Genomic DNA, 26,663 nt, shown 5'->3' with positions numbered 1-26,663 from the left:
GCCCAGGTATTTGTCACTCCCTAAAAAAGACAATACCTCAGAGAGCCCCGATCATTGACCAATGGAAATGCGATTCATATTAGATTTTTGAATTGTTTTTATTTGTAAATATTTATTTTCTTTTTATTTGTTTCGGCATATTTTGTTGTTGTCGTTTATACGTAAGTTTGTGTGTGACTTATAACTTATGTCGTACCGTGCTATCTGCTAAATACCTAAACCTACACAAATGAAGATACGAAAATGAGTGGATGTGGGGGTGTCTGGTTGTGTGTGTGAGTGTGTATCTGTGTGAGTGTTAACCATTGCGGTGCAAGTGTGTTGGTTTGGAGTGAAGATATAGATAATGATAGAATAGGGTTTAATTTAAAAAACGATTATCGACTATGTCCCGCCCTCGCATAGACGCAAGATAAAGTGACGTTCCTTCCCATCAGTGATCCGCGAGCCCATCTCGATCTCTAGATGCCTGGACGCCAGTATCCCGAAATCTAGGGATCTCTAGTTGGCCACCTTCTTCGACTTCTTCATCCGCTCGCCCTCGTTCTCGTTCTCGTCCAGCTTGGCGCTCTCCGTGCTGCTGGACTCGGCATCGTACTCCAGATCCGGATCGGGAACCTCAGCGTAGTGCACGTGGCCCACCATGGTGGCTCCGGCCACCACTCCATCCTTGAACTCCTCAGGACCGCCCATCTGGGAGGCGTGAGTACCATCGCCGTACTTCTCCAGGGTGCGACGCACCAGCTCCTTGGACGGCTGCTTCATGTTCCAGGCCCATCCCAGCTTGTGGAAGGCATCCAGCACCATGGTGGTGAAGTTGACGGTGTAGTTGCCCAGCTCAGCTGCTTTGTAATCCCAGGGGAAGACGTGGTGGTAGTTGTGCCATCCTTCGCCCATGGCCAACAGGGACACGTAGATGTTCTCGCTGGGCATGATCCGCCTGATGAGGAAGATAATAAGATATCAGTTAGATCTATCTTTAGAAGTAGGTTCAATAAACTTAACTAAGAAATCAGTTAGATCTTTCTATAGAAGTGAGGTAAATAAACCCAATTGAGAAAACAATAAGTGTCTTTTAAAAAAAAAACAAAGCTTTTCGTCTCATAAATCATAACCTCTTTTTGGGCTATAATTGAAATATGTCAAAATATAAGAATGAGAAAATGGCAAAAAAAGTTATATTACAAAAGCATCTCGATACACATAACACAACCTATTTATGTTGAATAATATCATCCACATTTTAAAGAAAACTACAACCTATTAACACGATCTAAAATATACTTAACTAATGTGGACTTTACTCTTTAACAATTTTTATGCGAGCTAAAAATATGATCTCTTTGTATTTTGTGTTCATACATTCTTCACTCTATTTTTATCTGAAAGGTGTTAACGCGGGAGATTTATTTTTCGCATGCCATGTCAGCAGAACAATGCATTGAGTAATGGGGAAGTGACCTGTATTCATGCTCAAAATGCCATATGTTAATGTCAGCATTTTATTGACATAATATTTGTGGGGGAAGACTTACTTGTCGTAGGGGCGGGATCCCCAGAGATGGGCGGCACTATTCACGGACCAGGTGAAGTTCAGGCTGCTCACGTAGCGGAAGAGGCACTGCTGCACAAAGGCCAGCGTCCAGGTTTCACCCCAGCAATAAACTGGGATCACGGTGGGCAAGATGAAGCAGAAGAAGGTCTTCAGGGGGATGAAGTATTTCTGGTGGAATCGCACCACGGGATCCGCCAGAATATCGCTCATGTCGATCTGGCGACCGCGACGCAGAACTTCCGGGTGCTTCAACATCATCAGCCATCCCACATGGGAGAAGAAAAATCCCCTGTTCGCATTGTGGGGATCCGCATCCGTCTCCGAGTACTTGTGGTGAACTCGATGGTCCCGAACCCAGTCGTACAGGGTGTTCTGAAATAAATTATATCATATTAGTTCGGAAGATGAGCTGCAAATATGGCATAAGCTAAAGGTTTCCTAGTCATTTTAAATATCATGTTTATAGTTTCTAAGACGTTACACAACTATCTCTTTGAAAATAACGAAATATCCAACATGAATGCCTCATAAAATATAACAAATTTGATTGTAAAAACGAACATAATTTTTTACTGAACATAAAATGCCTCCTGCGAGGAATCCTTATCTAAAAGTGACAATCAGCGGGGTTCATTTAACACTCCATCAAATTTGATTGTTCCTCTTAATCTGCAGGTTGCACAGTATATATATATCTTTCGCGCTCCCCATCAAAATCTAAACTTTTGCGGCTGAGAGCTGCTGCGCTTAATCGCTGCAGTCATTAAATAAGACAAATGTATCTGCGAGATACACAAAGCAAAACACTTTTGCCGGTCGTCGCAGTCGCGAGTAGTTGGAATTGTCAATTTTACAGTTTGTCAGTCGCGACAGGCATTAAGTTGTTATACTTAATGATGCAATTAATGTTAATTGCATTACAGCCCCGAAAAAAAAAACCGAAGGTGGCGCGTCAAATGAATTGGCAAATTGCGGACAACTCTTCAGGTGGCATTACGTGTGCCAAAGGTCGAGGAATCCGAGGGATCCTCATCTTCAGAAACTCACCTGTCCGGCCACGCAGTAGCAGACCATCAGTATGGATCGCAACACGGTGTTGGCCTTGTAGCTTCGATGGGTCCAGAACCTATGGGCTCCGGCCGTAACTCCAAATCCAGCCACGCCGCCAACGAAGAATGCTGCAAGATACATAAATTAAAAGATAGATGTAAGTGTCGGCCATAAAGATTCGGACAAAGGCAGTGCTAATTGGATGCCAAAAGAAAAACCCGAAATTACATTTCCGCAAATTGAGCTATTTGAGGCAGGGTGCTAATTCCGCCGACAAACAAATGGAGTATAAAAGAGAACCGAGATCGCACAAGGTTGGATGTTAGGGGAACTTTATATAAATCCGGTGAATGACAGATCACGATTCTGGAAATTATCAGAAATATCACTCACATTGAAATCACACAGGTACAAACCAGCCCAGACGATCTCTTCCATTAGTTCCTCACTTAGAATATGCAAAATGCCATTGTCACCATCTCATTGAGTTGGATAATTGCTGTGGGTGCAATTAGAAGTAATGACTTATTGATACGACCCACGAAGGGGTTTTCCGCATCGCCTAACGATCCATGATAGAGGAGGATCTGAAATATGCTCACACCTCACCACACATTTCGGCAACCAACTAATGAACTATTAACGATTTCACTGAATGGGAATTTCATAGATCGCTTGTTTGATTGGAGGAAAGATTAGCCTTCACAATGTTGCGACAAAAACCAGTTGGGTCTTACCAAAAAAAATGAAAATAACAATTAAAGGCCATCACAGAGTCCGGAAATGATCAAATTCAACATTGGTATGCCCACAAATGGGTTACGTCTAAGGCTTACGGAATTCTTCACAGTCACCAATAATAAAAACTCAAATCTATTTTCTTAGAATCATAAAACTAAGACGAGGTTTCTAAATATTCCTATTTACACTTGAGGAATGCAAATCTGAGAGAACAGTTTTCGGGTAATCTTTAAATTGGATATTTGCATTTTAAATGCAGTGCAACTTGGGGCCATTGCAAAAAAATCCAAGTTCAGGTTGTTTCGAAATTAGATTTTGAATTGACTCGGAGATCGCTGAATCGCTTAGCCGCATTAGCTATACCACTGACTATCTTTTTTGATCCCAAGACTGAAAAACAACTGAGAAACAACGTCCCTGAGTCGACAAGAGCGTTGACTTGTCTTCATATAAATGTTAGTTCTTTGGCCAGCTTCATTAACGCCCAATGTTAATGCGTTTATGTAAGTTCCCTCGGAGGTTTTTTTTTTTTTTTAAGCCTGTCGAATTTAATCAATATCTTGGCCTGAGCACGACAATTTTCGCCATCTACGAAACCGGCAAAAGATGATAATTCCCAGCATGCCAGCGAGCATCTTTAAGCGCTGCACGTTCGCCCGGCAATTTGCCAAAATATTTACGAGCTCGACGCCCCAAATAGGGATGCTCCTCATACAAGGATACTCCTTGTATTTATTTTTTTACTTTTGTTGCCTGTCTGGCCGCACAATGCGCAATAAATATTGAAAATTACCAGGTATTAAGGCATTTTTCGCTGTACAGCCATTAAGAGGGAAGTGCCCAAGTACCCAGCTTCGTAGGCTGTGGTAATTCCGTTGAAAACGAAATCGGTTATGGAGGATCCCCCAATGATTTTCCCCTTTGAGTATGTCTCAATGTCAACTGATTTTTTGCTCTGCTCGCATGTGAAGTGCTCATAAATTGAGTCAGTATTTACCGAACAGATAAATCATCTTTTGTCTTGAGAAATATATGAAATTGGTAAATGTAAAATGAGATCTAAAATGGTAATGTACAAGTAAAGAAGGGTAACCATGAAGATCTGTGTTTACAGAACAGATAAATCAGCTTTTGTGGTTTGATAAAGTTTCTTAGAAAATGCCAGAAATTTCTAGCATAATCTAGGAATACAAAATATTTTATTTAAAATTAATAAATATTCGTCTGATTAAGTTCTAACCTTTGGGTAAGCTTAAGACCCAGAAATTTCTAGTTCAACCTTGTTTACTGCAATAACAGTGGGGTAGATCTATAAAAGCCCCAAATAAATTTGTGTCAAGCGATTCTTGTTTCTCTTTCTCTCTGTCTCTGTCACCTCTCTTTGTGACCGCATATTTATTGTAGACCAGCACGTTTTGCTTTGCTTTTCTGCAATCCACCTGTGTCAGTCAATTTTTATGCTGAGACTGAAATTGCATGCCAGCCGAAAACCCAAAACCCAAAACCCAAGCCCAAAGTAAAGCCAATGAAAGAGATTTCAACACATGTCGTATAACAAAAAGCAGAAGCTGAAGGGCGTTTGCGAGGGGAAAGGGGACAAAGGGGGAAAGGGAAAGGGGCGGCGTGTTAAGCGGTAATCAATTAAAGGCAATAACATGGGGACGCATTTTGTAATGGCCCAGAGAAAGAAAACGCCAAGGGGCTTAAAACGCTGGGCGCGCTAAATTGCAAATAATTGGTGGGGCAACAAATATTGGGGGAGTGGAAACTGTAAAGACAACATCATCAGCGACACCAACAACAGATCTACACTTACAGAAAAATATTACTCTTTAAGCAAAAGATGAGATCTTTAAGCAATAAAAAGCTGACTATTAAAAAAAATTAACTGCCTTAAAAACCCTGATTCCGCTGTGTTTTGTAAATTCAATCATCATTTATAAAATATATTTATTATATGTTTATAAATGTCAGAAATGACTGTAATGAAGATGGGAAGATGTCTAATTTCCTAAAGCCTAGTGCGATTTATCCATTTAAAATTCATCTAATGAATAATTTGTGAAGCTATCAATCAGTTTTGAATATGAGTATTATTTTTTCTCTGTGCAATATTTCTTTTCTTTACAGCATCGATCAGAGATGACTCTTTGTTTCCACACCTATCCCCATTCCACCATTTACAAATTCGAACCGATAGAAAGAGAGAGTGGGCATTACGCAATGCCGGATGGGATGGATGTGGATGAGTTAGACGGTGCATATTCGACCGAGATATATACTTACACCAGATGGTGGTATACCAATTGAGGTTTCGCAGCGGATAGGTCAGCAGGCAGATTCCGGCCACGATGTGGAGCAGTGAGATCTGGATGACTTTGTCCCACTTGAGCGGTGCCTGGAACTGCCATCCCAACACGCGATCGCCGACGAAGGTGCGGGTGTACTCCTCGAGATCGATGGCATCCTTGGGCACGTGCTTGGCGATCTCCTTGGGGATCTCCGACCGCGCAGGTTCCTCCCTCTTTAGGGGCAGTTGCAGCTTCGGGCGGGGCGCTGATTCCGGCGAGGAATCCTCGCCTCGCCGCACCTGTTGCTGGGCATCCCCGTTGGCCAACTTGGACCTCCTGGCCACAAGTGGGGGACTCGAATCCCCCGAAATGGCCGGCGTCTTGCTGCACACTCGCTCCGAGGTGGAAAGGTGACCCATTTTTCGCTTTCACAGATATGTATTTCTCTCTGGGCCCCCGGGGTTTTTTTGGGTTCGCCGGCGGAAACCGCGTTTCGTAACTGCCGCACGCACACTCGCCGAACTTTCTTCACAGCTTAACACAAACACTCAAAGGGCCTAATTGCCGGAGTACTTGGCCCAGAGTCGGTGGTGGCGTTTGGAGTTTGGCTTTCTTCCAAAGACACACAGTCACTTCTGCGGACGCGGTTCGTTATTGTTTGTAAGTCGTTTGGCCTTAAGGGGTTTTCCTTTCCTTTCCGCGTCTAACGAACTCAACGCGACGCCGTTCCGTAGACAAATGATCGTAGCCAAAAGTGTAAATTCCTACCTATGCGGCTTACCTGGGCAGAGCTATACACCTGAGCAGCGACGGCGACGGCGACTGCGACCGCGACTGAGCCAAAGTTGACTGATTGACCGACTGACTGACGGAGTTTCCGAGCCGACGCACCGCACAAAAGGTAAAGAAAAGAAATGGAGAGACGAAATGGCCAAGAAGGCCAAGATTATGCCACCACACACACACGACCAACCACCTGTAACCGCTTCGGCTATAGCTTCGGATATAGCTTCGGCACAGCCCCGACTATAGCTTCGTGTTCCACTTCGGATCGGCACTTCGTCGCAGAATCAGCAGCGCAGTCAGCAGCTCTGAATTTACGCTACCTCGAATTTACGCCAAATGTGTGGGTCTTTGGGTGTCATGCATCAGTAGGTCGAACTTTGTCTCTGCGGGAAACTCAAGACACTGAAGAAAGGCTGGGGAGTTGGGAAAGATTACATTCACTTATGAGTTGGCGTCTAGATATCAATAGTTTTCTATTGCGAGAAGGTCAGCTAACTATTTGCAATCCCTTAACCACCTGCTTCGGCGAAAATACACATAAGATTGATTTCTGTTCAATCCATCACAGACTGATCTGTAATCAAAACTAAAAGTAGATCACTTATCTAATTGGTTATAATCAAAATAATGTTAGCTTTTCATTAACGAAATTATTTCTCAATGTTGCCTTAATGATAGCCTTAAATGGTATAGAGCTCGCAAATAAATTAGTAAACAACCATCTTTTTGAAAGGGAAAAGTTCATGATTCCAAAATCTGTATAAATTAGTTTAATATACAATTAATTTAGAAAGCTTTATGAATTTAAGATAAATAAACACCCCACGAGGTAGATTGATAGTAATCCAATGTGTTTAATACACAGTACCACGGGGTCTGCCCCTTTATGTCGATTCTTATCTGACTGACCAGACAACTCTTTCGCACCCGACTTATGCCCCCCTGGCAGTCAAAAAAAAGAAAAATAACTCAGAGACCGACAAGAAGTCTGCCGGCACTTCTCACGATTACTCACGAATGTTCGAATGTTACTGACGATCCACAAAGTAACTCAGACGATTCTAATTGCATTTGATAATTGAAATCGAATTCAAAACGTGGCTAGCACTTCAGCATGCTAATTGAAAGAGTTAAACTTCCTTTATTGACGGATTCGCACACTTGATCTCTTGTCGTCAAGGGCCCATAACCCATATGCCCGTTAGGTTCTCGATTCAAGGGGGATATTCAAATAAGACCTTTCCCTTGGCGATTTCTAATTTAAACGAAGCCACTGGATTCTGCGATTCTGTTGATCATTTGCATGCGGACAATCTCTCCTTTTGCAAGCTTAAAGTATTTATAAAAATCGATTCCAGTCATCATCTTTTAACTGGGCTTCCACCACACAGCAGCTTAAAGGTGTGGATGTGTGCGTGGTGTTGACCAAAGTCAAAAGCCGTTCGATGATCATGAAGTTCAGTTCCCGAAGACCCACTGACGAGAGTTGCTTTCTCTTTACGTAACCGCGGCGACAGAAACAGAAACCGAACTTAATTAAAATCCAAAAGCAAAAGCGACGAACCCGCGGCGAAATAAAACCGAAACCCCAGAGCCAAGGAAGCCCTCTGTCCCATCGTAAAGTTGGTTTACAGCTTCTCCAAAACTCTCCGAACTCAATTTCCGAATCTGCAAACGTTCACAGTGTCACGCGACCGAACCCTTTGATCTCGGCCCACTGTAAATGGTGTTGTGTGGCGCATATCTGCAAGATGCTGTTGATGAGGTGCTGATGTTGCAAGACCCCGGCCATTAGCCAATTATGCAAAGCCACAGAAAAACAGAAAAGAGCTTGGAAATTGTCCGCTGCTTGGGGAATGCTTTGTTTATAAACAAACAGCCAACTCGAAATCATTGGAAACCACTTTGATATATTGCGCAGCTTCTCATTTCGCACTGTCAGCGTTTTATATGAGGGTTCTGGCCAAAAAGTTCCCCCTAACAAAGCCAGCTCACTATTGTTCAGGTACCCATAAATATGAGTTACACATGTGTGTGCTTATTTTTTGCCTAATCGCTTCCCGTTCCACTGTTCTTGGCCGCACGCTCAAAAGACAGTCATTCATGCGCGAGATATTTCAATTTGCCAGCGATTAGGCCGTGAATGGTGAGGTTTTTCGGAGCTCCATTCAACAGCGTTGACCCCCCAGCATCCAAACACACCTGCCCGTATCGAAGTGAGATATTTTTTGGGGCCTATGGTAGCCATAGAGTTGCATAAGCCGACCAGTCAACAGCGATTTTGCGTACTTCACGTATTTGTGCAACCTTCAACTGTCGCTCAGTCGGTTTATGGAAAACAAATTAACACTAAACAAAGCGCAGAACGCGACGCGACTGCAATTTGCCACAGAGCGGAGCGGATCTCAGATCTCAAATCTGCCACAGCGCAAACAGCTAAAAGTGAATAGGGATACACTCAGAAAGATCTAGGGAGTACTATTACTTACATGGAAAAATTAAATTTTATACAACTGTCATGTTCTTCAATTCAAAAAAAACTTAGGCTTTTATAAAGGTAAACTTTTAAATGCTTAAGCTACAATTCCCAAGTTGTTATTTCCTAAAACACACATGCTCTTCTTTTTACTGTTTATTATTACCTTAAGAAGAATATATACTTTATAATTCAATCCCATTCCAAAAATTTTATATGTCATTACCGAATCATTCTAATGAGAGAATAAAATTTTAAAATCAGCATTTTATGATTTACACAAATTTTTTAGAAAATCTATTTACATTGCCTATCTACTGGCAAAGCGATCTTTACTTCAAGTCGTTTTCCTTACACCACACGTATGTCATTTCACGCACTTGTAGGTCATAAAATGTTTTAAGTGTGCCAGCTTTTAGCAGGCAAATTCATTAGTAATCACTTCAGTGCAGAGTCATTAGGAATTGGTACAAGTGGCCGACTCAAATGTGAGTCAGTGGAGTTGCGTTAAGTGTGGAATGTTCACACCCAGGTGGATTACACGCACGGGGGCAGGGGTGGGGGTATATTAGAATGGCCAGGCTGTTTAGCATCGATCGATGTGATCCAAGTCAGGCGCACAGTTTGCCTAAACCAAGTTTGATGAGCAAACATCGGAGGAGCCGGAGGATGGATTGGAAAAGGCTTCTGGGCAGGCACTGAGTGCGGTGTCAATATTGACGAATCAATCAGCCACACAGCCACTGAACACACATTGCGTTTGGCTAATAAAATCATTAGGCACAACCCATAACGCAGGCACAAAGCACCTGATGCCGAACATAGATGTATGTATATACCCATATCCCGATACCCAGCCGATTCGAGCATGGGAAAGCAAACGAACCGATTGCCAAATGAATTGGCATCTGTAAACAACCGAAAGAGAAATAGGAAGAGGCGGCGAACTCGAACTTGGATTTGAAATTGGAACTAGGCAGTGCACAGGAAAAAATGATATCAAAGATCCATTCTACACATTGTAGGTGTGCGAGGCGTGTTAATACCCGAAATTATGTTATCATAATTTATATTTGATCAATTGTTATGATATTATTATGAAAATATTATTATCAGATCACTTGATATTCAAATATCATTATCATACTTATATAAAACCGATTTCATGTTACCCTATATTTTATTATTTATAAATATATATTATTTTCTCTTTGTGTGAATGGGAATGCATAATTAGGCCGAACTGTGATTTGTAAGCTAGTTTGTTTACTCTTGGGTAACAAAGACCGCCAAGTGCATCCAGCCACGCCCACTTGCTAGCATCCCACTTCCATTTCCAGTTCCATTCCAGCCCACGAAAACGCCATGGAGTTCGAACTGCACCTCTGTTTACCATGTTTTTTATGCTGACCAATAATTAGGCTCTCAGTTTACTCTACCCCGCCTCCTCTGAATGGCGGTTAATTTATTTTAACGACTGCCGCGGCCATTTGTCACATCTTTTTAGTGGCCCGATGATGCAATGTGCTCACATAAACTTCTCCCGGTTGAGGAAATGGTTGGAGGGCAGGGCGTTTTCCTCCAACTCCACCTGTTCCTCGATGCACTTGACGATCGGTCGGCCCGTTTCCACCGCCTTGGTGAGCCCTTCACGCACGGCCACGGATCCAATGGTCTTCAGATCCTTAGCCCAATCGAGAGCGGCAAACACTCGGATCATCGCAGATCCAATTCCCGAGGCATAGTCCCCGAACTCGCCACTCTGGTAATCCCTGGGAAGTAGATAGTGATACTGCGGCCAGTAGCTCTTCGTGATCAGAAAGATACTGTTTGAATCCGTCGGCTTAAAGCCCTTGTGGATGCTCCAAATAAAGTGTGATGAGTTGACCAGGTTTCCCAGATTAATCACAATGAGACTGCGCAACCAGAAACCCACGAACATGGAGGTGGCCAACGATTCCCCAAAGTATTGGAATGGGGTGTTGATCGAAAGCAGCACGTTCAGGAAGATGTACAGCAAGACATAAAACCTGGAACATATATCATATTTAGTTGTAGTTTAAGGATAAGCCATACCATAACTATAAAGGGTAATAAAAAGATTTAAGAAAATAACAACTTAGAATTACACGATGTCATAAAAACGGTGAAGAAGATACAAAAACTAAGAGGCAATGCACAATTAATTACATTCTATAACAACCCACCGCTTCTGAAACATGACAATGGGATCGCTTTCCAAATCCGACATATCCACATCCTTAAGCAGTTCCTCCTGCTGGGGCGAGTATTTTAGTAGACCCCCTCGGACCTGGGCGTACATGAAGCTGTGTTTACTGTAGTAAGGATCCTCATCCTGCTGGAATTTCGCGTGGTGCAGTCGATGGGCCTGAACTACACTGTAAATGGAGCCCTGAACCGGAAAAGTAAATTCAATCATAAGCTTAATCTGAAAGGTGTGTGTCTCAGGTAAATGAAACTCAAAGGTAAAGCTTTTATTTGTGGCGTAGTGGCTAAAAACTTTTAGAGGGGATCACCTCACCTGGCCTGCTGTCGTCTGGCAAAACATGAGAAAAACCTTCAGAGGTTTGGAGGCGGTAAAAGTCTTGTGGGCCCAAAGACGATGGACACCCACAGTCACACCCAATATTCCAAGAAGTGTGAGGAGAGATGCTAATGTGGGGATATAGGGAAATATATTTGGGGTAAAAATTCCACACATTTCTTAAGCAACACTTGGAGCTGTTTAACCCGCCGAACTCACTGAATAAAATCGTGGCCCACGAAGCGCTAGTAAGCAGAATGTAGATCCCATAAACACCGAGGATATTTACATGGATATAGAATAGAACCACTGGCCAGATCGCATCGCGCTTCTTATGGATAGAATCCCCCACTTGATCCAGCTCCTTTACTTTTGTTTTCTCCATGGCAAATTCCTGTATTCCTATTTCCAATCCTGAATCCCAATGGTTCCGACTTTTGCGGCAGTCCAGACTATACTAAAAACCCTCCTTAATTACAAAAGCCGATGAGGCGAGTGAATGTATAATTCATAGACCAATCGCATATGCATAAGTCATTAACTTCCCAAGAGTATTCAGGGTCGAGCAACGTTATAATACAAAACATAGTTTATTGACCCGCAGGTAAGTAACGAAAGCAACGAAGGGAGGTTTGCGTCCCTTTACGACGATCCTAGTGATCCGGGATGGGATGGGGATGGGATGGGTCAAATGCCCAATTTACAGATCTGAGTTGTTCATATGATTAAACAAAATTTCAGATGAAAACTTAGATTTTATAAACCGAACATAAGGCATGGCTTGGTGCTACAAACTTAATACTATAAAAACCACAGGCTGAAAACATAATAGGCGGCCGAAGCTTAGTTTTGCATCTTGGCCAGTTCCACGATATCCTCGCGAGGGAATGTCCTTGTCCCCGAAGCCCCACACCTGATCCTTGTGGGCAAACTCATCGTCCAGGAAGCGAGTTCCATCGCCGCATTTCCTGGCTCTCCTCAAGACCATGTCAGGGGATACCGATTTACCTAATTCAAGGGGATTCCACAATTAAGTAGAGATTCTATTGGTAAATATAGCCACAACTTACGTCCTTTGGCCAGGCCCAGCCAGGCACAAAAGTCGATGAAGCCGGTTGTAATGTTGAGGCTGTAGTTGCCGAACTCGCCCGTCTTGTAATCCCAGGGGAAGACGTGGTGGTAGTTGTGCCATCCCTCTCCCATGGCCAGCAGGGAGACAATGGGAGCCTCAGTGGACATAAGGTTCCTGCATTAAAAAAAGGTATAAATTGGAGTTAATTGGTGGGTAAAACATAGGTATTGACTAATTTGAGGAGGTTATATACAGACAGTTTCAACCATTTGTAAGAGAAATTAAAACAATTTATTTAGATTTACACCTAATACAACTAAGCTTTTAAAAGTAGAAATATATTACAGTTTGCACACTTTATTATTGCAATTTTCTATTTTGGCAAGAAAAACACAAAACTGTGCATTTGTGTGGCTTTGCAAAAAAATAAGTTATACAAGAGAAACCAAATTGAATTATTAGCCAATTTAAGCTAAATTATTGTTCATAACTACATTTTCAGCGCTTACAGTGCGGAACTAAATTCATTTGATAATAAATAATTGTTCAAAAATGCATACAAACAAGCATTTTGTTGATTTGTATAGCGTAAACAAATATAAAATATTGAGGGAAAGTTAAATGAAGATAATTCTTTAAGCTATTGTTCATAACTAAGTTTTTAGCTAAACTCATTTGATTATAAACAATAATGAACACCAATAATCAATTTGTTGATATATGTGTAAGTACTTGAAAGAGAAGGTACAAACAGCTATGTAAATAGGTTGGGTGATAGTAAAAATTATAATCATATCATGTACGATTATTCACTTCAACTTTCACTGCCAATATTTTATTGTGCTTAAAAAGATTAGTTTTTTCTTGCATTGGTTTTTTCCGTCCTTCTATCACACCCTCAAATCGAACCACCCTGAAGTACAGTAATCTATCATACCTGTCGTACGGCTTGTTGCCGTACATGTGTGCCACGCTGTTCACGAAGAAGGCCACGTTGAGGGTCCAGGTGAATCGCATGTTGAAGTTGATCCAGAAGGACATCCAGAGGTCCTCATTCCAGAAGTACCAGGGCACAGCGACCGGCAGAATGATGGAGCAGAGTGCGAAAAGTGGGATGTAGTACTTCCTCTGGAACATGCACACGGCATCAGCCTCCAGATCAGACATGTCAATGACCTTCCTCTTGGCCACGACCTTGGGATGTGGGGTCAGGAACAGCCAGCCCACGTGGGCGAAAAAGAAGCCACGCTTGGCATTATGCGGATCGGCATCGGTCTCGGAAAACTTGTGGTGTATCCTATGATCCAAAGCCCATGTGTAGGCATCCCTCTAAAATGTAAAAAATCAGTTAGATTTATCTTCAAAGTGCATAATTAAATGAGGTACTAACCTGACCCGCGATGGAGAAAGCAAAGGCCAGCAGAATCCTTAGTGGTAACGAAGCAGTATATGATTTGTGTGACCAAAGGCGGTGGGCTCCCGCCGTAATGCCAATTCCGGAAACCCAAACGGTGACCACCACTGGAAAAAAGAACAGACGGATGTCATTGTCTAAACAAACAAACATATACTATATACATATGTAGATACCCGCCCCATCTGAATAGTTTGGTGTGCTGCGGTGACGCTTCTCGCTTGATTTGCTCAACGGATGACACAACGCCCGACTCTAAATATATCTATCTATTCCCCGTTCTTCGGGGTGGCCTATTTTGTCGCCACTCGGAAATCGGTCCCGCTCTTTCCCTCAGTTCGATCACCAGCCGAATTATATCGAGCAATTGAAGCGTTCGTTAACTTTAATTGCCAAGGGTCAAAGTTCACGGGGCAACATATGCAAATAACCTGATGGTTGTTTACCTATTGCATAATCTTAACTTATTTTGATTTTCCCTGCGTCATCTTGAACGAAAACATTGATGAACAACATTGTTAGGTATGGCGAACTTTGATATAGGACTCATAAATTTTAGTGACTAAATTTCATAATAAAACTCCTCAAGTAAGTCAATTCTTCTCTATATTCTCTATAAACAATGTGGTGGGTTTCTATTTTGAATTTACTTTAATTAGTTCATCGGAGCTTCTGTTTTCAATTTTTGATGAATGTTTATGGCAGTCGCGGAGCTCCTTGTGAAGTGATATTTTGAGCGAATAAATTATTAAATTAAAATCTAATTTAACCAATTAATGTGGTTCTGATAAAAAGTATTCCATCTTTTCATTAGAGTGTTTATCAGCGATATTATCAACCAATATATCTTAATCAAGAATAAAACGATTACCTCACTTCCAGGGGATTTGTAATACAAACAGCTAAATTATACTGCCCTAGTTAACAGCAACTTAAGTTTGTTACAAAATAGCCAATACCCGACTATCTGGACACTGTTTGCATGTTGGCAGATGCAATTATGGAGATTGGTGTTCAGGGGCGGCAACTCACTAGCTGTGCAGATGATAATTACCCACGGACGACAGTGGACACTCACCCCAGAGGAATGTGTAGAAGTTCGCGTAGAAGAGCTGGTATAATCCGTAAAGGGCGCCGATGTGCAGGAAGGCCTGGGCCCCCAGATCAGGCCATCTGATCTGAGGCTTGTACTCCTCTTCCTCCTCCTGTTCCGCATCCTTTAGCTTCTGATCCTGCTCCTGCAGCAACTTCTGCTGCTCCAGGGCGTTCTCCTTGTATACCGCATTCTCCTCCTTGTAGCCCAGGTTTTCCTCATCTTTGATTAGGTTTTGTGTAGCATCTGTGGCATGTGTTCTGTGCTTTAGTTCTCCTCCATTCGGGACACTGGTGGAACTACGGTTTCCATTTCTGTCCAGGCTGCATGATCCGTTGCAATGGCCAACGGCGGGCGCCTGTTTTTGGCCGGGAATCGGGGATGAAAGGCACATACTGCAACAAAAGATGGTTTAAATTTTAGCATACTTAAATTCCGTTTAGAAATAATCACACCCCATCGAAATAAATTAATTATGGAGATGCATTACCATGCCCAATCTACCGATTGTGTACCATGGAAGTTTGTCCTGTGATATGTTTGGTATACTCTTTTCCACATGAAATGTTTGAAGTCCTTTGTTTAAATGGATAATAAAGAACCATTTCCATTTGTGACACAAGAAACATGGAAAGGTTTTAGTTTGAAAAATTGTATAGGGACAGTTTGTTACATTATATAAAGAAGTATTTATACTCATAAAGTAATAACCCATTAGCAGTGATACCATTTCTCTAAATGCATGATTGAGAGTAAAAGGTAAATACTAGTCAAAAAACTAGAAATATGATTCTTCATTTTGAAAACACAATCAAAGAAGAATAATCTAAACAAATATGAGTAATACCCAAGCAAACAAACTAAGGCTTATAAACCTTTCATTATCTAAATATTTGTAGCTGACTGTTAAACTAGTTATGGCTTTCAAGAGCCCATCATCTAGTAAAGAACTTTTCTCGCTGTGCTATCAAAGCAAATACACAGAGACTTGCTAATTGAAGTTTAGGACGGTTATAACCGCGCACTATTAGCAGGCCTTTCAAAGAGTTTCGACTGTAATTGGTGTGAAATCTGTTGCCAGCCCCACGTGCCACGCCCCACCTGCCCATTTGGCCCCCCCGAAAAGTAGATTTGCTCTGGATATTAACAGAATTCCGTTTATTTGCGGACGTGGGTCGGAATATGCCGGCATTCAGGGTCGGCGTTATCGTGGCTTATCGCCTACCAAGTTCCCTGTTGCAATCACCGATCTGCAAGTTGGCCACTATCTGGACGAAAACAAATAGAGCCACACTACATCATTATGGCCATGAACAAAGTGGCCATTAGCAGCAGTGAGTCATAGGCAGGTGTATAACAGGTGGATCTGCACACGAACCACAGGCTAAATTCGAAACAATTTCATGATGTTTAGTGTGACATTCGAGGAAAAAAGTTGATGATTCTTCTCTGTTGCTGGGATTTTGTCAACTCATAGTCTCCTAGTTTTCTTATCACACCCCCACCCTCACTACCAATAAAAAATATCAAGTGTGTGTGTTTAGTGTACGTTTTTAACTAAAAGATACCGGTTACCAGCATTTTATGGCCTTTTTGGCACCTGTTGTTGGACATTAGCTAGTTCATAAGCAAAAAAAAATGAATGAAATAGATTAACAGTAAATTTATAAAAAAAAACATATCAAATCAAATTCATAGTCATATTTTTAATCATCCAGTTGGCAAGATTTTTATTTTATGGTTAAATACAAAAAGGGAAAACTAATAAATTATTTACCAAATACATTTTTGTGGGAGTGGAATATGCGTGAATAGATTTTCAAAAACCTCAAAATAACTTGGACAGCTGAGAAAACAGAACTTCTGATTTTCGTAAATTGATAAACGAAAGCCATATTGGTTCCTATGAAATCAAAAGTATAATTATTTTAAGTTTCTAGTTTTTGAAAAAATATGAAACTATATAACAAATAATATAACTGTTTACGACAATAATAATTTTTAAATTTTTGCCACATGGCTAACTTGTGTGCGAAACTTGATTTATTTGCTTGAAGAGCTGAGAATTGCAATTGTAAATTGATAGCTTTTGATTTTTATATTTCACACTCCCAACCGAAAGCCATATACCTTTGGACCCTGCGAATACTGGGTATAGTAGACGCCCCCGCAGAACATTTCCTACAGTTTTCGGCGCAGGGGAATGGTCGATCGGTTTCTCGTGCGTGCGCGATGGCTTATTGCCTTGCAGATAAGCAGTGCACACCTGGCCCACTTATTCCCGGCCGGACCACGACTTCAACCCCAACCCCCTCCGTTACTTGGTTCATTCAAAATTTTCGGGTTAAGAGCGTTGATAAGACCCAATTGAGTATGGCGAATACTCGAAACGCGATTATTGCTAGTGTGATTCACTTTCTGTCTGACCCCTCCAGGTGTTCTGGGTGGCATGAGTAATGGGGGTGCCGAAGAATCGCTCCTCTTACGTAAGTCTGGCCAGAGATAAGATTGGAGTGGAGTCTAATCAATTTACATATTGATAGTATGCCAGATGGGGAGGGGTTTCGCCACAGTGGGGGACTAAAACACGCCCCGTCTGTTAATTAGAAAATGTAGCCACGCACGCTAATTTGAATAAGAAGGGCATAAATCGGGGGTTATGGGTTATCGGGTGGGGGGTGCTTGGACTCACAGACTGACAGACTGACGAACGCTGTCACAAGAATTGATCAACATTTTCATTGGCCCCGAGCACGCGACTAGAGCATGCATAAATTAAATTCCATAGAAAAGAGCCACTTCCCTTTCGTTTGTTTAATTTCGATTTTCGACGGCCCGGCAACTTGGCAAACGCACTGCACAGACTGGGCATAAAACAATCTAGTCCGCCCAATAATAAATAATAATAAACATACTACCCCAAGTCAGCTCCCTCCCCTTCATTTAGCCACTATTTTATTGGCATTCGCCCGGTTCGCTCTGGAGTGTTTTCATTTCTCGTTGGCAGTGCCAGCGATAAAGCTGACCGCCCATCGAGAGGTTCTGCGGGCCCGATTCCCGTACACCTCCCGATTTCTAGACTCAATGCCTCCCCAGATATGGCTAATTGCCTGATGGGTCGCACGTCGGCGTATCACATACTATTTTCCTATATTGTCACTCCCAGTGGGATTTTAATGCCAAAGTGCCGAAATTTATTGGAAACTTTCCATATTGCCAAGGGCAGGGAGCTTTTTGTATGTTGGGAGAAAACCTCAACGATTTCCCAGCACTACGAATTAATAGAGCAGCAGCGCGAGATCAAGTATCGCCACTTGTTGCCCGGCAGCCACCTTTAATTGGAGCTTTTAATGGTCGTGGGGTAATTGAAGGCACTTGCTATCTGAAGATAATTTAGACCAGATCGCTAGCAAACTATGCGTACACTGGGGGAAAGAACCCTGTTTAATGAGGAAATTCTTCCATTATAAACGACAATTTCAAGGCAAGCTAATGAATGTGAAATATATTAAAAACTATATTATTAAGATCATTATTTTAAGTGATCTTGTTGGTAGTAAGTAAGTGAATTGAAACAGACTGTTGAACTCAACTTCGCAAAAACTTAAAACATTTACATTTAAAATAATCTAAGAAGCTTTAAGAGCCTTTATTTCGCACTAACTTTTTTTGCACTTAAACAAATTTGTTGCCGGACTAGTATTCACAGTCTATTGTTTGTTCCTGCTAAAGGGTTTCGATAAGGGTTTCCAAAGAATTTGCACTTGATTATTGACAAAAGCATAATTTACTGAGAATTATGGGCCACATCTGATCGATATGATAAACAAGAGCAATAACCATTTTTGCGGTTGACAATTGTTGCTCTGGCGAATAGATTATTTTTTTAAGTCGAATTCAAACAGTAATAACATAGATTTCCCAAAAAAGTATGCTGTACTGAAAAATCATATTCACTATTTAACAAGTGTTTTCAGTGTTTTTTCTTCACAATTAGGAGTTAGAACTTGAGGATGAAAACTCGGTTAACTCTTGTTCATTTGTAGACACTTTATTAAACAGTTTCGTAAAATGAATTATAGTTTATGAGCAACTCATTATTTCTTTCCGCAAATTACTGGAAATTCACGGCTCCATTGGGAGTTTAGGTTTGGGGGACCCCTACCTTAAGAGGGTAACCTTAGTTAGTCAGTCTGTTTTGGTCGGTTTATTGATGTGGGTCAACGCGTGTCGCGGCAATCAAATCGTGAGGGATAATAATGTGTATACAGTCCTAGAGCTAACACCTGGGGGAGGTTCTTTGGAGGTTTGGGGCGGCGGGGTGTGCATGTTATTCGCTCTGTTGACTCTAACCATCCCACCCCCCATTAATCGACACTGGTAATGACAGAAATGAGCAAACAATTGGGTTACAATTTGCATGTGAGCAGTGTGTTGGGACAGGGGGCTGTGAAATGGAACTGGGATTGGGAGTAATACTATAATACTCGAATGGTACCAGAAGTGGGCGTGAACACTACGTATTAATTGGGTTTTCATGTCGTAGATTATGCTTTATAAAGTCAGTTTCCCAGAGAGTTTAATAAAAAAAAATATGTATGACATAACGCGGGTAGATATTTAATGATCACTATTTTCGAACCTACTTTTGATGTGGTTCGGGACTTTGGGTCACTAGGATTCACTAGTCCACGATGGAAACTTGAAGGCTACGAAACTTTGGGATGCGCCGGTATTCTTCGCGATTCTCACTCTCTTCTCGCTTCGCTTTCTCCGCTGTTGTCGACCAGGCGAACGAACTCAAGTGACTAACGACGCCCGCCGCAATGGGTCTACATTTTACAACCAAAAGAGCGGGCTCTGCCGGCGTCGCTGTCGACGTCGACGTCGCTGCTTTGGTGGCACCCAGAACTATCGGCAGCAGCGACGCCGACTGCGATGTCGACTGCGGTGGAGACTATCCAATTTGTAGTTTATTTGTTGTCGCTTCACTGCGTGCTCTGCAGCTGCGTCTACAGTTATTATATTATCTACCATTCCGCCTTGCCCTCTTCGTCCGCTCCTCTCCCCTTTTGATTCACCCACTCTGTTTGTCATTCTCTGTTGTGCTCACACATTCCGTAAACATTACACAAACAACTCTCGGTTCAAAGTCAATGCTGCCGCTTCGTAACATGACCAACTTAAAGGGAAAACTATGGGGCATAGGCGACATTGGGATACCCTGTATGGAATTTAAATTGTGCTTTGGTGACTCTAACTTGATCATAACCTGGATAAATACAACCAGATCAACCATTTTGTGAAAAATAGGGAATCGAAACTCTCCCTCTTCACATCATTTGCTTTCTACAATTAATTATTATGTATGTGCTTTCCTCAAGTACCAATCATAGTTAACCCATATATGTAGGGTATTCCACAATGAGTAGGTGTCAACGTAGGCAGAGCTATTGCCGTTGACTTCAGCGTCGACGTTGGCGCAGACGTCGGCAGAGCAGCAACAGTCGCCCAAACGAAGCCGGCAACGGGTAGTATACTCAATGCGAGTAGGTATCTTCCAACACGTATACGAGTAGTGGGCTGCGATTGCGGCATTTCGTCATCGCGTGAGATCCCAGAGCTGTAAATATCGGCCAAGTTCCCAGTTGCTTACTTTTCTTACTAGCCCACTTTTCCAGAGAGAGGAAAATGAGAGAGCCAAATCTTTAGGGGGAACCTTTATTCTCTCTATTTGTTTGTTGTTAATAGCATCATTATCGTAGTGTCGCTTCTATCTGTCTTCTTTCCCATTTTCTATTTTTTATACACTTTGCGTTGGTGGGGGATATTTTCATGTTTTCTCTTTGGATACTAATAAGGAAAGAGTGAGGTAGAGAGAGGACTTTAGGGTCTATTATGCAGCAAACAAACATTCTTGGAAGCCTATTCGAAAAAGTAAAGTCGGTAACCTTATTTTGCTCGTTATCGCCGCAGCAACTTGAACAAGTTCTCAGATAAGCCGAAAAATTTAACTTTTAAATTCAAATAGTTCCCACTTTCTTTCCCTTGCAATGAAATCCATCGCCCCACCAGTAATATTCATAATTTAATGCCTATTTTTGAAAAATCTTTAATGCCAGATGATGTAACATTGGCTCTGGATAAATATAGAAAACTCAGCGAAGCAAGAAATTCTGGTCAATACTTATGCGATCATCAAACGAGCACACACAGGAAGCTTTGCTAGTTGGTATAGTAACTATATAGAAGGTTTATCAGGGGCTTATCAGCTATTGTCTAGCCCATTGCACTCACCGTGGAACGACAACTTTAACCGTCCGGAACAGTCTCGTGCTGATTGCTTCGATTCCTACCTGAGCATATATTAAAGGTGCACTGTGGAGTGTCGAAGTTATGGCTGATTAACCGATAAGCTGATAAACTAACAGAAGACTTATCTTCTATACTGGGAAACCAAACGTTCTACGTTAAATAAATATTTATTAAATAATAAGGTTTTTTTTTTAAATCTCATAATCAACGTGTTTATCAAGTTCCAATTTTATAAGAAAGTAGTACCTATTATAAGGAATTTCTGGTAACTAATTTTTTTCTGTGCATGCGATAAAGCTTGCACTAGCTTTTAAAGTTGATATGGATTCGAGGTACTTAATCATGATTGTGGCAAATTTTTGTTCGCTAAAATATTATTTAATTTAACACTTTGATATTAAGTATTAAAGTTACATATAATTTATGTAAAAATATATAGATTAAAACCGAAATAACCCCGTACTTATTATAGCCCCAAATTGGATAATTGCTTAATCTTGTCAAATTATAAACCAACAAACTTTGCAATGGATTCGTCACCAACCGATAATATTAGCGCTACATAAACGCACATTCATTGCAGATTGTGATTCTCGGCTTTATTTGAATTGCGGCGTGACTCAGAAAGCTGTCGCCATCGACAGCGGATGGGGATGACATAATAATTTGTCAAAAGGACAGCCAAGTTCCCAATCCCTGCGGCCCAGTCCCCACAAAATATGGTGGGAACTGAACTGCGACTGTCATAAACATTTTCCGCCAAGAACATGTCAAATAGAATCTACACACAAGTGCCCTAAATCCACTTGTGAGTATGTGGACAGCGTTATAATCAAAGCGTGGAATGGAGTTGCTCAAGACAGCATTACGCATTAGAGGTCCAAGGACAAAAGACTCCCACTCCATCCACAGGATACCAGCCCTAATGATAACCGTTCGTCTAGAATGGCGCACAATTAGGCACCATCAATAATAAATGCCCCGGCGGGGTCATTTAGATAGAATCGCCGATAGCGGCGAGCCACTTCCCCTTAAAATCCCACCAACTTTTCATCGAACCACCTGTCTCGCCCACGGGTCACGCCCCCTTGTAACACCACTATCCTCTGGGAATTCCCCAGACACAACAACCAAAAAAAATACAAACACAATATCAACAATTTGTCGGAAATCGAAAGTTCTACTCGAACTCATGTTGTAGCCAAAACTACTTTCCTACTCCCGAACATAAAGACACTTCGTGTTCGTTTTCATGTTCATGTCCTTTCGGTCCTTTGACTTTAACCCCCAATCCTCAAAGTCAGCGATTGTAGTTCGCTTTGTTTGCCTTTGGCTCGTGTAACGTTTCGGAATTGTTGAATTGCGTGATTTTGCGGTTGGTTCTAATTGAATTTCAAAACTGCAATCAATCGAATCGGACAGCTTAAATGGGGCAGGAATGCACTAATTCCATAAATAAACCAAAGTCTTTGTTGTTTAATAAAGGTCTGAAAAAGGACTTGATTGCCCTCTGGTCAAAACAATAGCGTTACTGATTTCATGATAATGAAAATACAATGGTTCCAAAGAAATAATGTACACATAAAAAAGCAATTACTAAAAGACTGTTTGATTACTGTCTTTAATTTTAATGGATAAACATTTTTAAAAAATGTACTCTTCAGATTTCCAAATTCCTGCCCTTACAAGGGGAGAATATAAAAAATGTTAGAACTATATCCAACCCAGTAAAGGTTTTAATTTCATTACAACCAGTCCACTAAGCCGTGAGTCGTGGTACCTACATCACCCAAAAGTAGTATTAATGCCGTGTTTAAATCCGTAAAATATTTATAAAAAAAAATTATTATAACTAAAAGCGAATACCATTGACTTAAACAATATTAAATGAAGGGGTAAAAAAGCTTTTCACAGGGTGTTTCTTGAATCTAAAAAAAGCTTTCCCCTCTATAAAAATTAATCAGACACGGCCCCACTCTTTCAAACTCTTTCTCGTTACCACCCGCCAATCAAATAAATATGTGATGATTTGAAAGCGTAATGCGTGTAATGTAACCAAATTTTGGAATACCTATAATTACAAAGCACGCAAATGAGACGTGGCCAAAGAAAAAGTATAGCCACATGATTAAGCTTTTGCAAGAGTTGCAATTTAAAACCATTATAACGAACATACGCCCACTTTTTAATTAAGAAGTTCATCAAACACCACGTGACATCAAAAGAACACAAGAGTTTCAGACATCCAGCGAACGACGCCTTTTATGGCTGCCCTTAATCAAAATGTGCGACACATGCCAGCAGGATACAAATCCAACACATGTAATGCCCCTTTTAGCGCTGATTAATTACAGGACAACAGGAAGTTGGCTTAATTGGAAGGTGCTTAGTTTTAAATTGTTTAATGTTTATTCACGTTCTCTAGCTCATGTAAAAAACTCATCCTCTGCACGACAGAAGCGCGGTGACTTTCCCAGATGAACCGGCGAACCAGTGCGACATTCTAACGAGAGCCCGCTCTAGACATTCAGGTAGTTGTCGGGGAATTCGAAGGTAACGTCGCGACCAGTCAGCTTCTTGTAGACCGAGGTGAAGGTATCAACCTGAAGGAAAAGAAAAAGTACACATTAGTCACAGAATCTTAAAGAATGTATGTATTTAAAAAAGTGTACAACTGCCGTGACCTCCTCTGCAGCAGGAAAACTGCAGAGAAGATATCGTACGGAAAGTTGGATTACTCTGCCGCTTATATAGGAAGTCCCAAGGCACCAGGATAACTAAACGGTGCTTGGGAGGCAAATAGGCGGTATTCAAAGTGCATTGTGTGTGGTTTCAAAAAATTATAAAACATAGGATTACAAAGGTGTTGCAAACATTTAGTAATGATGTAGTCCTGGCTAATTTAGACGCATCATTATGGAGTGATTAGTTGCGTTTTAGTTTGCGTTCTGTTTGACAATCACTGGACTATGAAAAAGTCTAGCGAATAACACAAAAACGGTACTAAAATCAAGGTATTTCAAAGATATAAATAGGTATTTATAAAAATGTAGCGCGCATTTAGTAATGCTGAAGCCCTGGAAAGTCGGCTCAACATTATGGAGTGATTAGCTGCCTTTTCTATTCGTTCTGTTTGATAATCGCTAAGCTTGAGTAATCGCTTAGCAAATAAAACAAGAACGGTGTTTTTAAACAAGTGACTTATTAGTATTTGAAATGTAGCAAACATTTAGTAATGAGGAGGCCCTGGTTAAAATAGACCCATCATTATGGAGTGATTAGTTGCTTTAATATGCGTTCTGTTTGACGATCGCTGGACTATAAAGACATCCAGCAAATAACACAAGAACGGAAATGGAGATTGATTAAGTTCAGATATATGCATGTAGCATGCATTTAGTAATGCAGAATCCCTGATTAAAATAGGATAAACATTATGGAGTGATTAGCTGCCTGGAATCTTATTTACGTTCTGTTTGACAATCACTGATTTTGAATAAAACAAGCAGCGAATAACACAAAAACGGTAATACAAATTAATTAATTCCTTGAAATTTCCGTTCCCGATAATTTTGTTTGCATGTAGCAAGCATTTAGTAATGCAGAATCCCTGGATAAATTAGGATAAACATTATGGAGTGAGTAGCTGCCTCGTTTTTAGTCTACGTTCTGTTTGACAATCACTGGCTTTGGATATAACTTCCAGCAAATAACACAAAAACGGTAGAGAAATCTATGTACAGTTGATCCCGTAAAATGATAATAAAATTGATAAATAACTAGAATATCCTACAATTACTTTTTTACTAAACACTGTGATTTAATAAGTTTTTTTTATATTACGAATTGAGGTTCGGGTACTGATGTTTAGATATCAGAATGTGGCATACATTTAGTAATGCAGAAGCCCTGGAAAGTCGGCTCAACATTATGGAGTGATTAGCTGCCTTTACTTTTCGTTCTGTCTGACAATCGCTGGTTTTGGGTATGACAACCAGCAAATAACACAAGAACGGAGTTTGTGACCAGAGTGTGGCCAATATTTGGAGATGCAGGTCCGCAGTGGCTTATAATGCCTGCAATAACGAGTAATTGGCTCTGACTGCTCTGCGTCCCCTAGCGAAGATTAGGCTCCATGGAATAGGAGTCCAAATATCGAGGGGACGTACGTACACACACGATGCACTCTACTTATAGACGGATGGATTGTAAGCTCACTTTGTGTTCGATGGTGGTCTGCTGGTTCTTGTCCAGGTGCACCTTGACCAACTGGGAGCCGTCCAGCTTGACGCGGATGCGCTTGCCAACGATCTCGGCGGGGAAGACCAGATCCTCCAGGATGGCGTCGTACACAGCGGTCAGAGTCCTCGAGCGGGGACGCTTCTGCTTCAAGGGGTTGCGGGCCTTGCGCGTGGGCTTGGGCAGGATCTTGCGCTCCCCAATGACGACGACGTGCTTGCCGGAGAACTTCTTCTCCAACTCGCGGACCAGGATGATCTGGATCTTCTGGAACACCTTCTGCTGTGGAATGGGCACGTAGATGATGACGGCCTGGGGGGTGCAAAGCATTTAAGGTGTTAAAGAACTACTTATGGAAACTCTTCTCAAATAGTTTATACCTTCTTGCTGCCGAACTCAATCTCGCGGGCACGGGTGATGTGCAGATCCCGCAGGTAGGGCTTCAGGTCGCTGTTCGCCTCGAGTTCCACCAACGCCTGGGCAATGGACTTCTCGAAATCATCGGGATCCGAGCCGCCGGGCTTGATAATCTTGGAGCCGATAGCCATCTGCAAAGTTCAGTAGCCGTTTGTCAAGTAATTCAGTAAGTAATAGGCACAAATCACACAGCGAAAACCGCGTCCTCACAACGCAGTACAATCACAAATCGCCGGCAATCGGCGGTATACGGCCAGCATTTCAACGGTTTCCGTGCAAAACGTCCACCTGCCGATGTTGCGCTAGCTTGTTGTCTTATTATTTTGCTGCACTGCGTTGTGGATGCCGCGTATCTCGGCCATTTTTGGGCTCGAAGGGAGAAAAGTACCACCTTGGTCGACTATTTTGACAGGAAAGGAAGTCGGCGCTGGCCGTGGTGATGGAACAAAAGTCGAGATGGCAACATCGATGGTTATGCGATACTATCGATACAGTTAAGCGTTGCCACGCCACGTATATCGTCAATCTGGCAATGCAGGCATCCCCAACAGTGATTGAGTGACTTCCTTCTGTTAGTTAACATGAGCAGAATGGTCTGAGAGCATTTCGTACAGCGGTTTAAGGAGTGACCGAAAGGTTGAGTAAAAAATTAACAGTAAAAACAGAAAA

At 41.7% G+C, this 26,663-nt stretch overlaps 4 protein-coding genes and 6 non-coding genes across 10 annotated transcripts; all 10 read right to left on the bottom strand.

Moving 5' to 3' along the window:
• Positions 1–81: 81 nt before the first annotated feature.
• LOC108043150 (acyl-CoA Delta(11) desaturase) lies at positions 82–6,392 on the bottom strand. Its single transcript, XM_017121715.2, has 4 exons — positions 5,633–6,392; positions 2,603–2,733; positions 1,536–1,927; positions 82–940 (listed from the first exon to the last, which is right to left on the bottom strand). The coding sequence occupies exons 1-4, from the start codon at positions 6,054–6,056 to the stop codon at positions 502–504; spliced, it is 1,386 nt and encodes a 461-aa protein (XP_016977204.2). The 5' UTR covers positions 6,057–6,392; the 3' UTR covers positions 82–501.
• Positions 6,393–10,328: 3,936 nt separating this feature from the next.
• LOC108043152 (acyl-CoA Delta-9 desaturase) lies at positions 10,329–11,907 on the bottom strand. Its single transcript, XM_017121718.2, has 4 exons — positions 11,664–11,907; positions 11,442–11,572; positions 11,107–11,312; positions 10,329–10,929 (listed from the first exon to the last, which is right to left on the bottom strand). Exons 1-4 carry the CDS (start codon positions 11,827–11,829, stop codon positions 10,428–10,430), a joined length of 1,005 nt encoding a protein of 334 aa, XP_016977207.2. The 5' UTR covers positions 11,830–11,907; the 3' UTR covers positions 10,329–10,427.
• A 108-nt stretch (positions 11,908–12,015) lies between these two features.
• Positions 12,016–15,621, bottom strand: LOC108043151 (stearoyl-CoA desaturase 5). Its single transcript, XM_017121716.2, is given in 7 exon segments — positions 12,016–12,329; positions 12,331–12,452; positions 12,515–12,690; positions 13,454–13,845; positions 13,907–14,037; positions 15,009–15,418; positions 15,514–15,621. Coding segments are annotated over 7 exon segments (1,344 nt in total). The 5' UTR covers positions 15,585–15,621; the 3' UTR covers positions 12,016–12,287.
• An 8,103-nt stretch (positions 15,622–23,724) lies between these two features.
• Positions 23,725–26,462, bottom strand: LOC108043153 (40S ribosomal protein S7). The gene is made up of 4 exons (XM_017121719.2): positions 26,386–26,462; positions 25,958–26,125; positions 25,557–25,889; positions 23,725–23,941 (listed from the first exon to the last, which is right to left on the bottom strand). The coding sequence occupies exons 2-4, from the start codon at positions 26,123–26,125 to the stop codon at positions 23,858–23,860; spliced, it is 585 nt and encodes a 194-aa protein (XP_016977208.1). The 5' UTR covers positions 26,386–26,462; the 3' UTR covers positions 23,725–23,857.
• On the bottom strand, positions 24,200–24,339 carry LOC123037534. Its single transcript, XR_006417536.1, has one exon. It is a non-coding gene; the product is annotated as a small nucleolar RNA psi18S-1377 (small nucleolar RNA).
• On the bottom strand, positions 24,384–24,521 carry LOC123037536. Its single transcript, XR_006417538.1, has one exon. It is a non-coding gene; the product is annotated as a small nucleolar RNA psi18S-1377 (small nucleolar RNA).
• Positions 24,553–24,690, bottom strand: LOC123037531. Its single transcript, XR_006417533.1, has one exon. It is a non-coding gene; the product is annotated as a small nucleolar RNA psi18S-1377 (small nucleolar RNA).
• On the bottom strand, positions 24,720–24,865 carry LOC123037535. The gene has a single exon (XR_006417537.1). It is a non-coding gene; the product is annotated as a small nucleolar RNA psi18S-1377 (small nucleolar RNA).
• On the bottom strand, positions 24,917–25,062 carry LOC123037533. The gene has a single exon (XR_006417535.1). It is a non-coding gene; the product is annotated as a small nucleolar RNA psi18S-1377 (small nucleolar RNA).
• LOC123037532 lies at positions 25,216–25,354 on the bottom strand. The gene has a single exon (XR_006417534.1). It is a non-coding gene; the product is annotated as a small nucleolar RNA psi18S-1377 (small nucleolar RNA).
• Positions 26,463–26,663: the final 201 nt, after the last annotated feature.

This window comes from Drosophila rhopaloa, unplaced genomic scaffold (genome assembly GCF_018152115.1).
Source record: "Drosophila rhopaloa isolate 14029-0021.01 unplaced genomic scaffold, ASM1815211v1 contig_167, whole genome shotgun sequence".
In the NCBI taxonomy this organism is placed as follows: Eukaryota; Metazoa; Arthropoda; class Insecta; order Diptera; family Drosophilidae; genus Drosophila; species Drosophila rhopaloa.
Note: the sequence above shows the minus strand (reverse complement) of the source record. Positions and strands in the feature narration are given on the sequence as shown.

Bases quoted from the DNA above. Each gene is read 5' to 3' on its own strand.
- LOC108043150 (XM_017121715.2), bottom strand. From the start codon at position 6,056: ATGGGTCACCTTTCCACCTCGGAGCGAGTGTGCAGCAAGACGCCGGCC. The intron at 2,734-5,632 runs GTAAGTATATAT...TGTATCTTGCAG, and splicing joins TTGGTATACCACCATCTGGT to CATTCTTCGTTGGCGGCGTG. The intron at 941-1,535 runs GTAAGTCTTCCC...CTTCCTCATCAG, and splicing joins GGATCCCGCCCCTACGACAA to GCGGATCATGCCCAGCGAGA.
- LOC108043152 (XM_017121718.2), bottom strand. From the start codon at position 11,829: ATGGAGAAAACAAAAGTAAAGGAGCTGGATCAAGTGGGGGATTCTATC. The intron at 11,313-11,441 runs GTGAGGTGATCC...TTTCCGGTTCAG, and splicing joins GCCAGACGACAGCAGGCCAG to GGCTCCATTTACAGTGTAGT. The intron at 10,930-11,106 runs GTGGGTTGTTAT...TATATGTTCCAG, and splicing joins ATTGTCATGTTTCAGAAGCG to GTTTTATGTCTTGCTGTACA.
- LOC108043153 (XM_017121719.2), bottom strand. From the start codon at position 26,125: ATGGCTATCGGCTCCAAGATTATCAAGCCCGGCGGCTCGGATCCCGAT. The intron at 25,890-25,957 runs GTATAAACTATT...TGCACCCCCCAG, and splicing joins TTGAGTTCGGCAGCAAGAAG to GCCGTCATCATCTACGTGCC. The intron at 23,942-25,556 runs GTGAGCTTACAA...CTTTTCCTTCAG, and splicing joins AGACCACCATCGAACACAAA to GTTGATACCTTCACCTCGGT.